The 19498-nt window shown below is 45.4% G+C and overlaps 1 protein-coding gene across 1 annotated transcript in view; it reads right to left on the reverse strand.

The window, feature by feature from the left end:
• Positions 1 to 15497: 15497 nt before the first annotated feature.
• ARHGAP20 (Rho GTPase activating protein 20) overlaps positions 15498 to 19498 on the reverse strand; it is a 56875-nt gene continuing 52874 nt past the window's right edge. The window contains exons 12-15 of the mRNA XM_079329236.1: positions 19093 to 19202; positions 18649 to 18838; positions 18093 to 18204; positions 15498 to 16563 (exon numbers count right to left, since the gene is read on the reverse strand). Of these exons, the coding sequence (XP_079185362.1) occupies positions 15518 to 16563; positions 18093 to 18204; positions 18649 to 18838; positions 19093 to 19202 (1458 nt within the window). The 3' untranslated portion in view covers positions 15498 to 15517. The remainder of the gene's footprint in view (positions 16564 to 18092; positions 18205 to 18648; positions 18839 to 19092; positions 19203 to 19498) is intronic.

Raw genomic sequence — 19498 nt, forward strand, 5'->3', positions numbered from 1 at the left:
TACATTATGAAGCATTTCTCCTTAACAATTTTTTTTTACTCCAGGAGGAGTAAAAAAAATTGCTCCAGGATAGCAGGAGTATTGCCCAAGACATTTTCTCAATGGGCTTTAAAATCAGTTTTATTACTGTTTTTCATAAATACAAATTCTATGAACAAGGATTCAGTTGAAGAGTTAGTTCAAAGTTTATTCTTTCTGTAGAGCTTCTGGTGTGGCATATGTGAACTCAAGGTGTCCTCCTCTGGCATAAGCTGAGTAACCACCAAGAGAATAAGTGGCTTTAGAAAGCAAAACTGTTCTCCTAGCAAAAGGAAAAAAAATCCAGAGAAAGCTCTTCAGAGATCAAGGATGAGAAGGAAAAATGATAATTGTTAGGAAACCACTCAACTGGGAAAATAGCCAAGTTCATGGAGTCCATAATTTTTAGTATCTGAAGTAATAATGAATTTCTCCTTTAAGATTTACTTTTTGAAAGCAACTGGATTTCTTGAGAATCAGAAGCTGAGAGCCAAAAAAAAAAAAAAAAAAAAAAAAAAAGTACATCTCTTGTGCTAACTGGATTCTTCTGGGTCTTTATCAGCTCTCCCAGTTAGTCAGATTTGGTGACTAATGGTCACTTAGTTTTTACCCAAATAATTTCTAATCTTAGGTAACTTGCTTCTGGTGATGAGATTGGAAGAGGTGGGAGGTATGTGGAGGGCCAGAGAGGTTGTGGGTAAAAAACCCCAACTCAGGTCTAAGAAAAGTTATTTATAAGTATGATCTTCCAACTAGATCATAATTATTCAACATTTTTCAAGATATACCCAGAAGGAGGAGAAATCTCTACAATCTTGGGTGGATCTTTTTGTTTTCCTGTCAGTCTGCATAGGGTATGTAAACACTCAGATGCTATCATTTGTCTTGGGAAATTAAGGAAATTAGAGTGGGAGGATTAGAGACATGTTTAATCACCCCTGGCTCTGCATCCAAGGATTTTTTTTTTGTGATTCATCTCCATCACAGGCAAGAAACTCCTGTGCTGTGCCTCAGAAGGTGCACACCCTTGTGTCCATTTCCCCCTGCTGAAGGGTTGGCTTTTAACCTCTCAATCTGTGGATCTTGGGCTGTTTTAGTTTGAGGGGGGTTTGTGTGTGCACCTCTCCTCCCAGGGCTGTGTCCGCACTCCCTGCCTGCAGTGTCCTGCCCTGTGGCAGCCTGTGGCTCAGGGACAGTGCCAGGGCACCCTCACAGCTGTAAATTCTCTAAATGCTTTCTTGTTTTCCAGGTTAGGACAGTCCCCTTCACAGCAGAGTATCTTTCTGTCTTAGGAAATGATCTTTGGAAGGGGTACAGCAGTGTTGGAAACAGAAATATGGCACCTATTTCTTGGGCCAAATATCAAGAGGCAAGCAGGGAGTTAAAAGGGTAGTACAGGCACTGTGTTATTTAAATGTATTTAGTGGGTAATGCTGATGAGTGGTGAGGACATTATGGAAAAGCTTTTGTTACAGGGAAGGATAAAAATAGAATTAATGTCTACCACAGGCAATTACTTTTAAAAATCACAGCTTGTTCCCTGTCTCAGAAGTTTAGTGGGATGATGGAGCTCTTGTATGGGAACAGAAAGGACCAATATGACTAAACTCAACTCCTGATTTGTGCCAGGTTTCTCCATGTGAAAATCCCCTCTCCCTACCACACCTTGCTCTTACCTCTGCAAGACCAAGAGAAGGGCAGCTTGAAGGGTCCAAAGAGCCCTTGCACACATAGCAACCCCTAGATCCCTAAATCCTACAGAACCACTTAGGCTAAAGGTTTCACAGCAAACAGAGAGGGAAATCACATGGAATCAAATGGAACCTCTAATTCCACTTGAGACATTAATTTTCTGACTTCTTCTCTTGGTATGTCTAAAAGTATGTCATTCATTGAAGCAAGATCTAACATGGAATTTAATTTTGCCTTTTTCATCTAAAATGTCTGAGAAAAATATGGATTTTCTTAGATAAAGAGAACAGGGATCAGCACTATTTAAACAGAAAAAATAATTCAAAAATCAATGTGTATTTATTAAATATTCCAATATAACTTAAACCCTTGTCTTCCAACAGAAAAATATTTTAACCAAGAATGTCCACCCAGCCTTTTGTGTGATCTACATTACCTGCCAAAAGCAGAATGTAGCAGATGAAAACAAGCTCTGTAACCACATGGCACAAGCTGCCTATCTCCCTTTTTTGCTTGCAAAAAGCTGCTCTCTAGTCACAACTGCAGCAGTAATAATAATTGCCAAGAATTTGCATTTCTGCTTATCCTAAAGCTTGGTATTTCAAAGCAGACACTTCAGAGAACTAATTAGCACAGAGGTTCATTAAATCTAAAACATGACCTCACTAGGTGAAGGGAGCATCCAGACCCTCAATCCATTTCCCAGAGGCAAACGCCTCCCTGCCTCCTCAGGCTTTTAGCTGAATCCCTTAAGCTGCAGGAGCGTGGGGAATGCCAGTTTAGATCATCTACAGCTCCTGCACTGGCTCTGGGCAGCCTGGGGGGCAGCAAGGGCTGGGGCAGCACCCCCAGCATCACCAGCATCCCCAGCATCCCCAGCACCCCCAGCACCCCCAGCATCCCCAGACCCCCAGCACTCCCAGCATCCCCAGCATCCCCAGCATCCCAGCATCCCCAGCACCCCAGCACCCCCAGCATCCCCAGCATCCCCAGCACCCCCAGCATCACCAGCACCCCCAGCATCCCCAGCACCCCCAGCACTCTCAGCATCCCCAGCACCCCAGCACCCCCAGCATCACCAGCATCCCCAGCACCCCCATCACTCTCAGCATCCCCAGCACCCCAGCACCCCCAGCATCCCCAGCATCCCCAGCATCACCAGCATCCCCAGCACCCCAGCACCCCCAGCATCACCAGCATCCCCAGCACCCCCATCACTCTCAGCATCCCCAGCACCCCAGCACCCCCAGCATCCCCAGCATCCCCAGCATCCCCAGCATCCCCAGCACCCCCAGCACCCCCAGCATCCCCAGCACCCCCAGCATCCCCAGCACCCCCAGCATCCCCAGCACCCCCAGCACCCCCAGCATCCCCACTATCCCCAGCACCCCCATCGTCCCCAGCATCCCCTGCACTGCCCCGCCCCGGGTCCGCTCCTCCATCCCCGCCACAAGGAGCGACCTGCCCGCGCTCCAGCACTCGGACAGCGCTGCCAAAAGTGCCGTGGAGAGCAAAGCTCAGCCTGCAGCCAACGTGCGTCTGTCTGCAGAGAGGAAACCAAAGGGAAATCACACCAGCTCTGCGCTCGCATTCTCCTCTCTTTCTTTTTCAGAGCCTAAAGAAATTGCTGTGGCTTTGTGTGGAAGTTAATTAATGATAGTAAATAATATTCCTTTGTGCTAGGAGTGAATAGCGCCCTTTATTGGGGGCTCTCAGCGTGCCTAATGCTCTGTATTTAATCCGGCTTCCCAGCTAAAGCTAGCTGAATTATTCATTGCAAATAAATTATCTGAAGAATACAGTCGTGTTTTTCGCTGCCTGTGAGCCCAGCCCTTCCTTTGATGCCCTTTTCCAGAGCCAGCATCGCCTTTGCAGCATTCTGGGGAGATGCCCCGCAGTGCCCGCTTCTTGTGTCGCCGGCTGATTGCGGGCGCGCCTGCACACGCGTCGGGACATTGGCACCGTCCAGGTCCTGCCGCTGCTCCTGCAGCCTCTGAAGGGCGAAGGAAGCAATAAGCAATGCTGGGCATGTTCCTCCTCTGCCCGCACAGATGAATACACCAGCATGCATATGGATATGGAGCTTTTCATAGGCATTTTCTGGCGCTCACGAGGTGCCCAGACTCCAATTAAGACCCATTTCGTATGGTAAACCGGCAAATAAGGGATTCAGAGGACATCCTTCTGGACTGATTTTTGGTATAACACTCAATGTTACGTACAGAATGCATCCACTCCCTGATATTCAGGCAAACACAAACCTCTCCCCCACAGCCTCCAGCAGCAAAAAGCTCTGGTTGCTCAAAGAGAGTGTGAGCTCCATAGCTCCAGGAAAGCAGCAGCTGTGTGTGACCTGACTGCCGGGGGTCCTGCAAGGTCCTGCAGCACACAGGTTCACTTCTGGATCCCAGGGTCTTCTGGATGCCCTAGGCCTGGGGAGGGGGCAGGTTTGAAACTTGGGTTGTGGTTTTAGCCAACCCTTCACCAGCATTTTTTTGCAGGTGGGCAAAGTGCCACTAGGTTAATTGTTGTGGTAAATAAATATGTGACTGAAAATTATGATTTCCAAGCTTTTAACATAAAAACATCTGCTTGCTGTTTTTTGTTGTTTTGTCTATTTATTTTTTTAAAAAAGAGCTCACCTTTGTAGGAACTGTTTGGGTTTTTCTTCAAAAAGATAATTCTGTGCAATTTTTTTCCCCTTTGGAAATAGCTAAGCTGCCAAAAAAAAAAAAGAAAAGAGAAATCCCAGGTGCATGTTTTTGTCAGTTCCTTGTAATCAATAACACCCACCAAAAAAAAGCTGAAATCAGCAAGGGAACAGGCTGAATCCACAATTGTTGGGCTGACATTTTGTAATCACATTTACTGAGAGGAAAATAAATGAAAGTAATCAGGCCTCCTGCCTTAAAGCTGATGGGTTATTTTGGTTTGTTGTGTGTTCACCCAAAGGCCCTCCAAGCACTGAGAGAAGAAAGCACTCAGACACTGGACTGGGCTCAGTGGGGATGTGATGCTCAAGGGATGACAAGAACAAGGATTCTCCATGCCAGGAATGGGCTTCCCAAATGTGCCCCATTCCTGAATTCCCTTTTCAGCTGATCCATGTAGGATGTTTTCATCTTGACTTCCAAAAGTATGGAAATCCATGGTAAAATGCCTGTCCTTGTCCCCAAGGACTCACCTCCTGGAGCTGAGCCCTGAGCTGCTGGGTCTGGCACATTCTGTTTTGGGGAGTTCAGCTGTTCCAGTGTCACCTGCACAGGAGACCAAAGGACAAGAGATTGGCAGAAACAAAGAGCAGTGGGCTTGCAACAGCAGAATGATGGTGACAAGTGTGTTGTTGGAGCCACTTTGTCACTGGACATGCAAGGATCATCAGGATCTGGTGGTTTATGCTGTTTGCTGTTAACTGATGGCTGCAGGTGTGATGGACTCTCTCTCCTGTGAGCTAAATGATCCACATGCCCAGAGACAGGTTTTCTCTTCAAGGATGGGCTCTAGTCTCTCACACAGGTTGACAATTCCCAGTGTTTCATTTTAGGCTATAGGAGAGCAGTGAAAAGGAAAATACAGCACAGTTCTTCATGCAATGGAGAAGCAAAAGAGAGAGAGAGCTTTATTTAAAGAAACACTGCACTTACATAGGGTAGTACATGCAAAACAGAAGAGAAAAGACTTTGATCAAAGAAGTCAACACTTCTTTGAAAATATGCTTTCTGCAAAACATCATGTTTCTCACGCAGCCTGCAGGTGCATAATCATTGTTATAATTTCTTGTCCTTGTGCAGCCTGAGAAAGGGCTACTTTTTGGTTCCCAGGAGTATCCTAATGTCACCAGAGTCCTCCTTTCTACTGTTTTTAAAGATGGGTACAATATTTTCCTTTTTCCAGTTACCTGGGCCTTCACTGACTGCTATGGCTTTTTCAATATCGTGGGGAGTGGCTTGGCAACTACATCAGCCAATTCCCTTGGATGGACCTCATAAGGTTGCAAAGATTTTTGTACATTCAGGTTCCTCAGATGGTTATGAACCTGATCTTCTCTTACAGTGGGACTCTGCTGCCTCAGCTCCCATCTTGCATGTGAGAGGTGTGGGAAGAGAGGCTGCCATCAAAGAATGAGACAAAAAGTTGCTGAATACCTCAGCCTTCTCCTTGTCCATTGTTCCCAGTGTACTGGGGTAGAGTGGATAGTCCCTCTGATGTCCTGCATGGACTGTAAACCTGGAGTGCAGTCAGGAGACAGGCCTGGCCATGCAAGCCCAATACACCTTCTTTTGGGTTTTTTTCAGAAAAAAATTCAGAGGAGGTTTCTCAACCACTTCTCTTGGAAACAAGCAGCAAGAGATCTCCTGGGATGCTTCAAGGACAAAGAAGCAGATCAGTGTTTGTTTTGGACCTGAATCCAGATTCCCAGTGCTCCTGGCCACCTCTGTCCCTGTCCTGCTCTGGACTGTCCTTTCCCTGCCCCTCCTCAGAAGGTGTTTCAGGCAGCTGGTGACACAGATCTGAAGAGCAAAGCAGTGCTGTACCCTGCTTTTGGGAGTTTGACTGCCAAACCCATTCATCATATTAAACCCAAATAAAATAAATTTGTTATAAAATGAATAGGTTTCAGGGCCTGCTTCTGCATCAGCCACAGAAGAAAATCAGATTTGAGAGCACTCATATTTTTATGAGATGGGAGTCTAAGCATTCCCAACAGAAAGGGAAGTATGGGGACTGCATTAAGGCCATAAGTACCTTGGGCTGTTGAGCCTGGACTAACAATCCATTCTACAGTGGGACCTGCTCTGCACCCACATCATGTGGGTCTCCTCACCCTGAGGCAGGGATGAGATTTTGTTCACTGAGACCTGTTTTCAGAATTATGGCTTTTATGGCCTTTTTGAATGTGAGAAAAGCGAAGAATTTACCCAGTAAAAATTCTTGGCAAAGTCAGAGCCTTCAATTTTTGTATAGTAAACCTATTACCATGTTGTTGAATTTACACACTTCAGACAAATCAACTGTAAATTCATATCCTAAGGTAAAAATATGGAAAAAATTTAGGCTTTGGCTTTGCCAAACATTTTATTGGACAAATCCTTTCTTCTATTTTTTTTAAAATATATCTAGACAGGATGCGTAAGTATTGAATACTTTTTATTATTTCTTACACAATATAAGAATATTTTGGAAGTCTCTATCAAATAATAGACCTCTGTAATATAAATTAAAACTGTAGATGGAAGCTTCATAGGAATATTTTTTTTTCAGTAAAGCAGGAACATCTGGTATGGTTTCTAATTTATTTAGAAAATAGGCATGGCTCCAGCCCAGTAAGGAATTTAAATGCATAAGCAATCTTATTGGACTTCTCTGGGACTATTTACACATAGAAGCCAAGCCCAGAAACTCTGCTGAAGGTGATCTTCCAGACTCCTCGTCTATCTCTGGGTGAAAAACATGACATCATTAGATTCTGCACATTTCTGTGAGTATTTGAATATTTAGTGGAGGGATAGCAATGCCATGGAAGTATTTGGATGGGACTGAGCAATGAAGAGCATCTTTCATTGACAGCCATCTGTGGAGACCAAGTCCTGCTTGGAAAGACAACTTTGGGCCATGAACCTCCTCATCTGCCTGCTCACCTCAGGTTCCTCGAGTCACAGACACCTGTGGATTTGGTATCAGGTGTCCCTTTCCTGAGCAGATGTGCCCATAAAACAATTTAGCTCAGCCCTGCCTCCCTCCTGCCACCCTCACCCAGCCAGGCCCCCAGCTCTGCTCAGGGAACTTTCAGTGGTGCTTTCAGACTGGGAACAGTGAATATAGCAACACACACACAACTCTTTCCAAGGCAGAAAGAAGCAGTTTGTTCAAAGGCCACTATATAGGGTAGTTTGTGCAATACAGAGTAGAAAAGGCTCACTGGTCCAAGAGGGCAACACCTCTTGAAAACACGTTTTCATTAAAACATCACACACACATTGCTCTGTGGTCAAACAGGTGCTAATCTATGTTTTGATTCTTCCTTTTCTTGTTTATCTTTGAGAAAGTCTTCAGCCTGGGAAAATAGTTGGAATTTTCCCTGAGCCTTAGCAGTGTCCACAGTGCTTTCAGTGGTGTTTCAGTGGTGTTAAATCCATTTCTTCAGGGAAAACATTCAAGTCGTAGCATTAACAAAGCTGCTGTTGCCTCCACGAGGTCGGGCTGCACATGAGCTGCTCCCTGCAGCAAATGGTGACTTGTCCCTTCTCTCTCCTGCACTAAGTCCTTTTTAAAGCATCTTGCACTATGTCTGTGCAAGCTGTCCCTGGGGCACCTGGCATTTAAAACCCCCCATTCTTGTCCAAAACTGCTCTCTCCTCACACAGTGCTGGCACACAGGTGAACAGCAGGTACTGCACCTTCCAGCTCATCAGGATCAACTTCCACCAGGCAAATGTGCACACACACAAGGAAAATGGATCTGTACCTTGGCTACTCAGCATGCCCCAGAGCTGGCCCCAGTTCCCCCGGGTGCTGGCACTGGCACCCTCCAGTCTCTGAAGTTCTGGTCTCATTCCAGCTGCTGGCACTTGGCACAGTTGCACTGCCCATTTGTCTGGCTTGAAGGTTGGTGCTGGTCTTTCACAGGGACTCAGGGCAGAGTGACCACAGAAAGTCAACGGAGAGAATGAAACAGTAATTATTATTAGCAGTGTATAATCAGTTGCATCATTACCTCTGAATATTTAGTAAGACCAGGGCAGGCTGTGGAGATGAGATGCAGGGCTTGGATAAAGGGTTGTGTTCTGTCACCCACACCAGCCCCTTTAATCTCCTTTCCCCTCTGTTTTGTCATGCTGGTTCCTCCCCCATCCATCTCAGTCTCTCCCTGTCCCTGCCTTTGATCCTTACCCTAACCATCCCAAACACACAAACTCTCAGCTGGGATGGTGTGGCCTCAGCTGTGCATACTGGACATTCCTGTCCCTCCCTCCCTGGCTGGGCACCCAGACCCCCACCCATCCCAGCCTCTGGACCAGCAGGGAACCTGTGGAAACTCTTAAAAACCAGGAGGAAGAGAAGGAGGAGGAGCAGGAGAGCCTTGCCTTCAATGGTCATATCAGAATTATTGCTGAGCCTTACAGCAGATTGGTAGCACATTGACAGAAATAGTTTGTGACATGAGAATCAAGTGCAGAGAAATGATTTCTGCACTGAAAACACCTCTCCCATGCAGGGTCACAGAACGGCTAAATTCTGAAATATTTAACTTAATGAAACTGGCAGCAGCTACCGAGTACTTGTCCTCGAGGAACTGCTGACATTTGCAGTGAAGCCACAACCAAACTGACAAAATAGGGCCTGGAGCAAACCTACTCTCAAGGAAAAATCATTGCAGACTGCATTGTACATATTTATAAAACACAAATTATGTCCAAAACCTTTAGGCCTTGTGTGGCAGCCATGCCCTAACAGAAATATTCAACACCTTCAACCAAAGAATCTCCCCCTTTGGACACCAGTGGGTCATTTAGTTTATCTCAGCAGTGGCCTCAATGCAGAGATGATGGTTGCTAATCCTGGGAGCAAGTGAGACCATGCAGGCAGTCTGTGAGAGAGAGCTGGCTGCCTTCCCCTGGTGCTGATGGGCAGACATCAAGCCCCAGTGCCTCTCACACTTGGCAGCAGAGAAGGACTCTTCCATGGGAACTGGCCTTGCACAAATGCCAAGGATGAGGCTGTATCCTTAGGCATGCTCAGGTATTTCAAACACAGGATGTGGAGAGATGCTAAATACTGAGGGAAAATGTAGCATAGTCTCTGCTCCTAATATGGAAGTCATTGGGATAACTTGATGATTGGATGTAAGACCACAGCTTTTTCTTAGACCTTTTCTGGATTATTTAGGACATCATCATCAATACTCTTGGGCACACAGTGTGACTCTTGGGGAAGGTGCTGTGCAGGGACAAGAGTTGGAATTGTTTACTCTTGTGGGTCTCTTCCAACTCAGCATAATCTGTGATATTTGACTCTGTAATCATTGCTCCAAAACCTTATGTTTATTTAATTCCCTGAGTTTAGTTAATTAAATTTCTTCAGCTGTGATAAACATCAATGTCCCTCATTCAGACATGAGCTACATGTCTTTGACACAAGCTTTCAATGCTGTCTCCTGGAGCAAGCAGTCTGCTATGGCTTGGACGGGTGAACTTTTGCTGAGTGAAAAATCTTTGCTGGCTGGATGTGTGTGCCTAGAGAGGGGAGGGGCATAGAGGTAAATCCCAGTCACAAGTGATGTTCCACAGGGATCAGTTTTGCAGCCAGCTCTGTTTAATATCTTTGTCAATGAACTAGGGGAAGGAATTGAGAGCCTCCTCAGTCAGTTCACAGATGACACCAAGTTGGGTGGAAGTGTTGATTTGCTGGAGGTCAGGGATCTGGACAGGATGGATTTATGTGTCAAGATCAGTTGCATGAGGTTAACCAAGGTCAGGTGCCAGGTCCTGCACTGGGGTCACAGCAGCCCCAGGCAGCACTGCAGGCTGGGGACAGTGCCTGGAAAGCTGCCTGGCAGAAAAGGATCTGGGGGTGCTGGTAGAGAGCAGCTGAACATGATCCAGGGTGTGCCCAGGTGTCCAAGAAGGCCAGTGGCATCCTGGCCTGGGCCAGCAGTGGTGTGGCAGCAGGAGCAGGGCAGGGACCGTCCCCCTGCCCTGGGCACTGCTGGGGCCACAGCTCCAATGCTGTGCTCAGCTCTGGGCCCCTCACTGCCAGAAAGACACTGAGGGGCTGGAGCGTGTCCAGAGAAGGGACACGGAGCTGGGGAAGGGTCTGGAGCACAAGTGCTGTGAGGAGCAGCTGAGGGAGCTGGGGGTGTTCAGCCTGGAGAAAAGGAGGCTCAGGGGGGACCCATCACTCTGCAGCTGCCTGGAAGGAGGGGGAGCTGGGTGGGATTATTCTCTTCTCTCAAATAAAAAAAGGACAAGAGAAAATGGCATCAAGTTGCACCAGGGGAGTTTTAGAGTGGATATTAGGCAAACATAAAGGGTTGTCAAGCACTGAAACAGGCTGTTCAGGGAGTGTTGGAGTCACCATCCCTGGAAATACACAAAAGATGTGTAGACGTGGTGCTTAGGGACATGGTTTAGCAGTGGACATGATGATCTTAAAGGTCTTTTCCAACCTAAAAAATCCTATGATTCTCTGATTCTACATGGATGTGCAAGCCCCTGGCAAGAGGTTGAACCAGAGGACTCCCGAGGCCCCTTCCAGCCTGAATTACCCCATTCCCCAGTGTTTTTATGGACAAAAATGAGAGGAAGCTGATAAGCCCAACTCAGTGAGATTATTTGGGATGTTTTGTAGATGCACAGGCTGATGTGCAAGACATGAAACAGATCTGTGTGCATGGGTTATGGCAGCCTCACCATGTGCATTATCTGTGATTGCACTTCTGCATGTGGCCCCCAAAAGCACCAGCCCTCTCCCCCTCCCCATATCTGCCTGTGAGTGGGCAAACAGTTATATTTAGGATGGGAGGAAACACCCACCACCACCCTGACCCAGCACACCAGGATGCTTAGAGAACTAAGATAAGTGGGGCAAAACAGGGAGCAGATGAGGCAAACAAATTTGCCAAATATCATAAAGTAGATCACGAGCAGAGCTGGAAATGAGATGTCCCAGGTCCTGGGACCACACATGTCCCCGGAACAAAAACGGGTGTGAAACAGCAGCTAGTAACAGAAATCCAGAGATTTGGAGTTTTGGATAGAGACACCTTCAGTTTAAAGGTCATGCTTCATTTCCTGGATCTATAATCTATTTTGCTTGAACTCTACAAACTCATTTAGACAAGGAATAGATGATACATGTCTTCCCACTTCCTGAGTTTGGCTGTGCTGGAGAGATGAAACTTGCAGGGATGAAGCAACAGCATTGTATAAGATTGATGGAGAAGAATGGAAGAGCCCACCAAAAACCCTCAAAAAATCACCAAGCCAAGAAACCTCAAAAAAGCTTCAAAGCAGGCTGAGAACAAATTGCTCTTAATTTACATTATAGTAATCTCTGAAATTACCTGAAAGGAATGATGGCTAGCACTTGTGAAACAGAGGTAGGATGCTCATTAACAATGAACCTCTGTGGGACAGAAAGTCCAGGTAATGAGGTAATTTGTCAGTATGCTCCATTTTCTGTCTTTGACAGCAGTAGATGAGAAGTCATAGCCACTGTTTCTTCCCTAATTCAGTCATCTTTTTCTTTTATGGTTTTACTGTGAGGTTTTGGTACTACACAAAAGAAGAAAGCATTTGGGAAACATCTCACCTACCATTTGTCACACAAACTTCAGTATCTACACCTAATCAGCCACCCTATTTTATGGAGACAGGCTTACATGGACTTTTTGGAGACTGGTGACCCACAGTGAGCAGGGTGTGTGTGGGACTGTGGGACACTCAGCTGGAGCCAGGGCAGGAGAAAGGGCTCAGCACTCAGAGCCATCCCTACCCACCACCTTCTCACAGAATGTGTTGGATTTACACGGCAGGGTTTTGGCAGTGGGGGGCTACAGAACAATTGGTGTGGATGTGTGTGGGTATGTGGGTGTGGGGGTGAAATGCTGTCAGAAGCCTCCCTGTGTCCAAGATGGTCCCACTGCTGGTCATGGCTGAGCCCAGCAGCTGGGATAACAGAGTTAAGAAAGGTGAAAAAATGCACAATGGCAGGAGGGAGGAGAGAGAATATGCAAAAGCGACAGCTCTGCAGACACCCAGCTCGGTGCAGAGGGGCAGGAGGTGCTCCAGGTGCCAGAGCTGATTCCCCTGCAGCCCCTGGTGCAGAACATGGGGAGGAGCTGTGCCCCTGCAGCCCATGGATATCTAAGGGGATGCAGAGATGCACCTGCAGACCATAGAGAACACCCACAGCAGAGCAGGGGAATGCTTACTGAGGTGCTCAGAGCTGCATCTGACACTCTAAAAGGGTTCAGTACAATTTTGGATCTTAGCAGCATTTAATTCCTTCACTGTGTGCTCGCAGCCCAGAGGTGTTGCAGACAGTGATTTTCCCCATTAGTGCTCTTTTTTGTGATTGTCACAGAACACGCCTTGTGCAGCAGCAGGGTGCATGTCTTGTAAGACAAAAGTGCATTTCAAATTGTGCTGGGTCTACATCCAGCTTGTCTGCCATACATTTAAAGCTGAAAGCACTCTGGCATTAGCTGCAGCTCAAAAGCAGACACATAGCTCACTTCACATCGAAGCACACTTTGATATACTCTTTCTTCAGACAGCAGAGATAAATGACTTGTAGGAAGAAACCATTTGCAGGACAGAAAATTTATATTGCAGAGACTAGAGATTTTCTAAAGATTTATTATTGATGCAATGAATCAGTATTTGCTACTCGATGCAATCTTGGCAATATGCTTTTTACTGTTTTGAAAGAAAATGGAAATGCAGAATAGCTGCTTTATTTCAAATCAGCACCACATCAATCAGTCTTTTTTTTTTTGTTTTGAAGGAGGTGCATATGTAGGGCTGTTAGATGACAGGTCTCAAAATGCATACAAACTATTCTATCTTTGTAAAGGTAAAACACCTTTACCTTTGTTTGTGTTACAGATCAGATTCTGCATGCTACTGTTTTCATTAAAATAGCTGAACATGAAAAAGAAGAGCCTGCTAATATTAAAGAATATATCTTGCTCTCCTCTCCTTGCTCCCAATCCTTTTATGTATTATCCCACAAGATCTCTCCTCACCTCCATATTGTTGACTGAACCCCATTAGCTGAAAACATCCTCCTACCACTAGATGAAAAGGGTAAGAATTCTTGCTTGATGATTACTAGAATTTACAAAAGTCAAAAGCATGATGGTATGGAGTGGGAATGATGCCACCCAAACTGCAGGAAAAATGCTTCAGACCATTCCCATACAGGATTTTCAGTGGTATCACTGGGACTTCTGCTTCAGCAATAGGCTTGTAGAACTGACACACAAAATAATTCCACAGAATATAAAGTGAATTTATGACATAACAAATATTTAATATATAGCATTGAATGCATACACATCAATACCAGTGCCATAACAACAAAACAGAACTTGTAAAATTAGCAGCAGTTTTTTGCAAGTACAAAAATACACATTTTTTTTTTCAGAACATATATAATAGCAAAATTTAACAGGATATATTATACAAACTCAAAGCATTTAGATAATGCATTACTCTAATATATTATATGAAGTATGACACAGACAGTGAGACTGAGTGCACTCTCGGCAGGCTGGTGGGTGACAGGATGCTGAGAGGTGCAGTGGACACAGCAGAAGGACAGGAAGCCACCCAGAGGACAAACTTGAGAAGTGGGCCCATGAGAACCTCAGCAGGTTCAACAAGCCCAAGTACAAGGTGCTGCATCTTGCCCTGGGTCAGGACAAGCCCAGGTACAGACTGGGAGAAGAACTCTTTGAGAGCAGCCCTGCCCAGAAGGGCTTGGGGGTGAGAGGCTGGGCATGAGTTGTCAGTGTGCACTCAGCCCAGAAAGCCAAACGTGTCCTGGGCTGCATCCAGTGGTGGCAGCAGCGCCAGGGAGGGGATTCTGCCCCTCTGCTCTGTGAGACCCCACCTGCAGGGCTGCATCAGCTCTGGGGCCAGCACAGAGGAAGACCATAAAGAGCATTAGAGGAATGGAAAACCTCTTCTGTGAGGAAATGCTGAGAGTTGGTCTTGCTAAGCCTGCAGAAGAGGCTTCAGGAAGACCCCAGTTAGGCCTTCCAGTACCTTTAGGGGGCTTATAAAAAGAAGGGAGATGACTTTTTATATGGGCAGATAGTGGCGGGTCAAGGGGCAAGATTTTAAACTACCAGAGAGCAGGATTAGATTAGGAAGAAATTCTACTCAGAGAGTGGGGAAGCACTAGAACAAGTTGCTCCAAGAAGTTATGGATGTCCCAGCCTTGGAAGTATTCAAGGCTGGGTTGAATTGGGCTCTGAGCAACCTGGTCTAGTGAAAGGTGTTCCTGTCTCTATTGCAGGTTGGAATGGGATGATCTTTAAGATCCTTTCCAACCCAATCCATTTTGTGGTTTTGTTTTAGATGTTGCGTAATAAAATTACACGTGTTCTGCTTGCAATAATACATAATGCCATTTACAGCAATGTTAAGAAACTATTCACAACTCAAACATGAACAGAACAGCCAACAAAGCACAATAAATGAAACACAGAGTTGCAAGGTGTTAGTTACAAGATTCAACGTTTCCCTTTACATATTTTTGGGCTTACTTTTTTTCTTCCATTTGCAGCGCGAAAGAAATAACTACACCTATTGAACATACTGTATAAACATACAGAAAACAACACACTTACTCCTTGGAGGACAATGAAGGTAATACTTATCAGTTTCAGAACAGTAGTATAATACCACAGTTATGGAAGCTATGCTGACTTTGCACGCTACACCAAAAGCACAAAGGACTGGGACTCACATCTGCAAGGCTCAACACTCGAGTGGACAAGGAGAGAGGCCCAGCAGGCAGCCCGCTGCCCTGGCAGGGTCAGGGAACAGGACACTGGCCTTAGTTACCTCCTGGGTCCCTTCCAGATTTTCAGGAGATTTCTGTTTGCTTGCTTTTAAGCAATTTTTATTATTCCTACAATGTTCTTGCAAAGCTTTCTATTGGAACAATACTCGGTTTCCTAAAAAAAGAAAACCTGTGAGTCCGGCGACTGCTCAATTAAATTTGAACAATCTGGATGTTAAACTTAAAATGAACACACATCAACACCAAAGGCATTTTCTTTATGGTGTTTATTTTAAGCATTAAAATTCCTCTGCAAAAAGCTTTGGTCAGTCTCTTCAAACTTTGGACTGCTGTAATGCCTTTCTAGACCTCCTCTTTGATCATGAAGTCTGTCTTTCCCAGCGACTTTCAGAGGCAATGGCTGAAGGTCAGGCTTAATCACACAGCCATCAACTCCATCAGTAGGTTTCAGGGGTGCTGACCTGCTGCTGGGCCCCACCAAGCCCCCCTCAGCCCCAGTGTCAGTAGGTTGTGGAGATGGTGGAAGAAAACAGTCATCAGCCAGGGCAGCAGCAGCGTCCTCGTGTTTCTTTAGCGACTGGAAAGTGCTATCCAAAGGGCAGGAGGTTTCACTTAAGGTAAACAGAGCCTGGTCTGAAAACACCGAGAAAGCACTGTCCAGGGAGCAAATTGATGACACAGATGGAGATGTCCCAGAAGACGACCGGCTGAAAGAGCTAAATCCTGAGCAAATATTGAATCCCTCTGGCGTCGGAGGCAGAAGACACTGGGACGGCTCTTTCCTCTCAACGTTTTGGTTTGTGTTGTCACCTTTCCCCAGGTTAATCCCTACGAACAAGCTGTGCTGGCCCAGCTTTGGCCTCTCCACCTGCAGGGAGCGGCGCTGGCAGAGGCACTGCTGCTCGTCCCCGCAGGCCAGCACAGCATCGCAGCTGGCTTTGCGCGCGGAGCCGCGGCTCTGCAGCCCCACGGCGGGCTCGGAGCAGCGCCGCTGCCTGCGCGCTGCCCGGGCTGCACCCGAGGGAGCTGCCCAGGGGAAGCCGCTGCAGCAGGGAGCCTCCCTCGAGCTGCCTGCCAAGGAGAGCTTCAGGTGCACGTCGGCGGAAATGGCCAACTGCTTCAGTTTGGTTTGGCTTTGGATTTCATCCGCCTCCGTCTGCTCCGAATCGCCGTCGCTCAGAGTGAAGACAGACTCCCTGCTTCTGTTATCCTGGTCACGGGTTTTAATCCAGTCACTGGAGGAAGAGTCGGCTTCATCATTTGCCTCATTTTCCAGGCTGTCATAGGAAGAGTCATTCTGATGCAGAGAAGCAACATCTGCAAGGACAAACCAAGCGTTAACACATCAGAGACTGAACCACCCACTTATTTTAAATTTTTTTTTTTCCCTGGCAAGTATCCTTTACTTTCAGGAGCATTTGTCCTTTAAAGATTCTTCAAGCAAAGTACTAATAATTTCATTAAAAATTACTGTCTTAGTTTAGAACTGGAGAAGCTGAAGCAAGTATTAAGCAACAGTTCAGTGAAGAAATGCAGGACAGTGGCACAAATAAGGGTCAGTGGGTTTTTGTTGTGGTTTTGCTTTAGTTTGGTTTTTTTAAGTGGATAGTAGCTAATCCAGTTGTAAATGATAAATTACGTACATATATACCCATATGGAACTGGTAATTTATTTAATTTTTCTTTCCATTATTGGATCTTGAAAACAACATTTAACCTTTCCTTCTTTTAGACAAATGAAGAGAACAGGGCATACTTCTTACCTCGACTGCTTCCAGAAAATACAGTATTTTTAAGAGCAACACTGTTAAGTTTTAGGCTCAGTTTAAACAACCACCTCATTTTCACTGAGCAGTGCACACCTGGGCCCTCTCCTGTATCTGCAGTGATTGGAATTACATTAAATCTCTTTTGCTCTGGGTTAGGCTAAGCTGCCTTATCTCACATTTGCAGCTGACATGGTTCATGCATGGGCAGTCACCATGCCTCAGTGCCTGCCTGAAAGCTCCTTCAGCTGCTGTAACCTGTCATGGGTCTGAGCTCTCACTGCCAGCACATCCCAGCACAGCAGATCCCATGTGCTTCACTCCTGGGGAGGGGGCAGGCCAAATTTCACCCAATCTCACTGGAAGCAGAGCATGAGGAGTTTGGAACAGCCACACTGAGTCAGTCAGACATGCTGACACAAGTGCCAGTACCACTTTCAGTACAGGCCACCTGTGACAAAATTTATTTTACAGAAATGCTGCTTCAGAAATACTTTAAGGAGAGACACAAAACTCCAGTCAAAATCAGAGGGCTGGAGAGGAAAAAACCCATTAATGATAACCTGGAAAGCTCTGTCAATTAGTCTGCCAAAACCTTCCAGTCACCAGTTCCATGATTTTTCTGTGCTAGCATCAAAATCTTGATGTCCCACTGAAACTCTGGAAATTTCTCTCTCCTGGTAGTGAATAGACACTTTCAAACCTAAGGTAATGGTGTGACAGCTGTATTATGACCATTGTTGATCAATGACCTCCTGATATTTCAGGAAAACACAGGCTAGATTTGAGAGTAAACCTTCTCTAGATTTTTTTATTTTCTCTGTTTCCCCTCCTTCCTTTCTTAACCATAGTGGTTCAGAGGACTGGTATAGGAGAGCAAGAGTCTTTGTGAAAGCATTTTGTCTATGGTAAGTTGAATCAGTGATTATGACCAATTCTTTGGGGAATTTAATAGAAAGAGAACAGCTGTATCTGGGAACACCACATGAAGAAGGAACAGCATTCTTCCATGGCATATACCAATATTTTGCCTGGCTAAGTTAAGCTGCCTTAATGGGATCAAACATCAATCTGCATTACCTGAGCTGTTCTCTCTCTTGCATGTCATCAGTATTTCTCCAAAGAGGGAGGTAATTTCATCTCCAAAAATCCTGCAGCAATTCTCAATGAGGAACTGTACCAGATTAGAAATCTGCAAGAAAGCAATGGGAGAGAGATGTCAGATCTTCTATTATTCAACTCAGGACAAGCTCACCATACTGATGAGGAACAAGAGCAAACTGTCATCCATGAAGGCAGCCAGGAACTATTCTCTCAGTCTCCTGGGCCCAATAAACTGTCCTGGTATACATCCTTGTAAACATCTTTTCCATTCTACTCTGTCCTGTTCCAATGTCACCACAACCAGAAATCTTGATGAGAGAAGCATTTTCCTGACAGACTGGGCATTGCTTTAGGACCTCTCTCCCCTTCTTCCAGGAAGATTATGAGAATGCACTGATGAATGCTGCTGGAGCCCTGATAAGAGGACAAGTCCTGATCTGAAGAGGTACTGAGTGTTCTTATGTTTGCAACCAACAACATTGAATGGGATGAAGGTTGGCTTGGTTTTCTGCTACACTGAAGTGTTTCTTACCTTTTTAATATATTCACTTTCTATATCAGGAGTGGAGGAAACAGGAGGCCAGAGCAGGCTAGGTGCAATGCAGACAGCCAGATTAAAGGCATTCATCTGGTTCTCTTGAGATCTCATTTCTATCCCATGCAGTACTCCAAAGATGTAACGTAAGAGAACAACATTAGCTCTGGGGAGATGCTCTATTAACCTGAAAACATATAAAAAACAGAATTCTTCACATTAGTAACCATTTTCCATAGATACACACAAGTCAAGATAATAAAAACAAGGTAACATGGTTTAAAATAATTAAACCAGGTTAATAACTAATTAAACCAGGAAGGGTGTCAACGATATTCTCTTCTTTCTGTTAAAAAAACATAATTGTAAGTTGAGTATTTGTCATTCTGCATTCTGGGAATACCTTTATAGGAAAAGAATGCTGAGAATATAAATAACTACCTTTGGATGCTTTTTATCTTCTCTTCATTATTTCCTTGATCCAGCACAGAGATCCACTTATCACACAGCTGGGATGATAAAATACTGCCTGGGATGTTGCGAAGAAAATCCTTATCAAGAGAAAAGCAGAACATGTGAGCAGCTGTTCTGGGGCACGTGAGGGGGTAGGAATAAGATACACAGATACAAGAGGAGGTATCCATGGGACAGCACTCACTGGCAAGCATATTGTTACACACAACAACCAAAACCAGAAGAAAATCATCTGAGATAGAGGCACTTTAGATTATGCTTAAAGTGAATATTTTCCTGCCTTTCCTTAACTTTTCCTGTCAAAATAGAGGTTTTACAATGCTTCATCTGATATTGCTAAACTAGAAGATCTGCACTGAGACTAGTTATGTTG

The sequence above is a fragment of the Erithacus rubecula genome, assembly GCF_903797595.1.
Source record: "Erithacus rubecula genome assembly, chromosome: 1".
NCBI lineage: Eukaryota > Metazoa > Chordata > Aves > Passeriformes > Muscicapidae > Erithacus > Erithacus rubecula.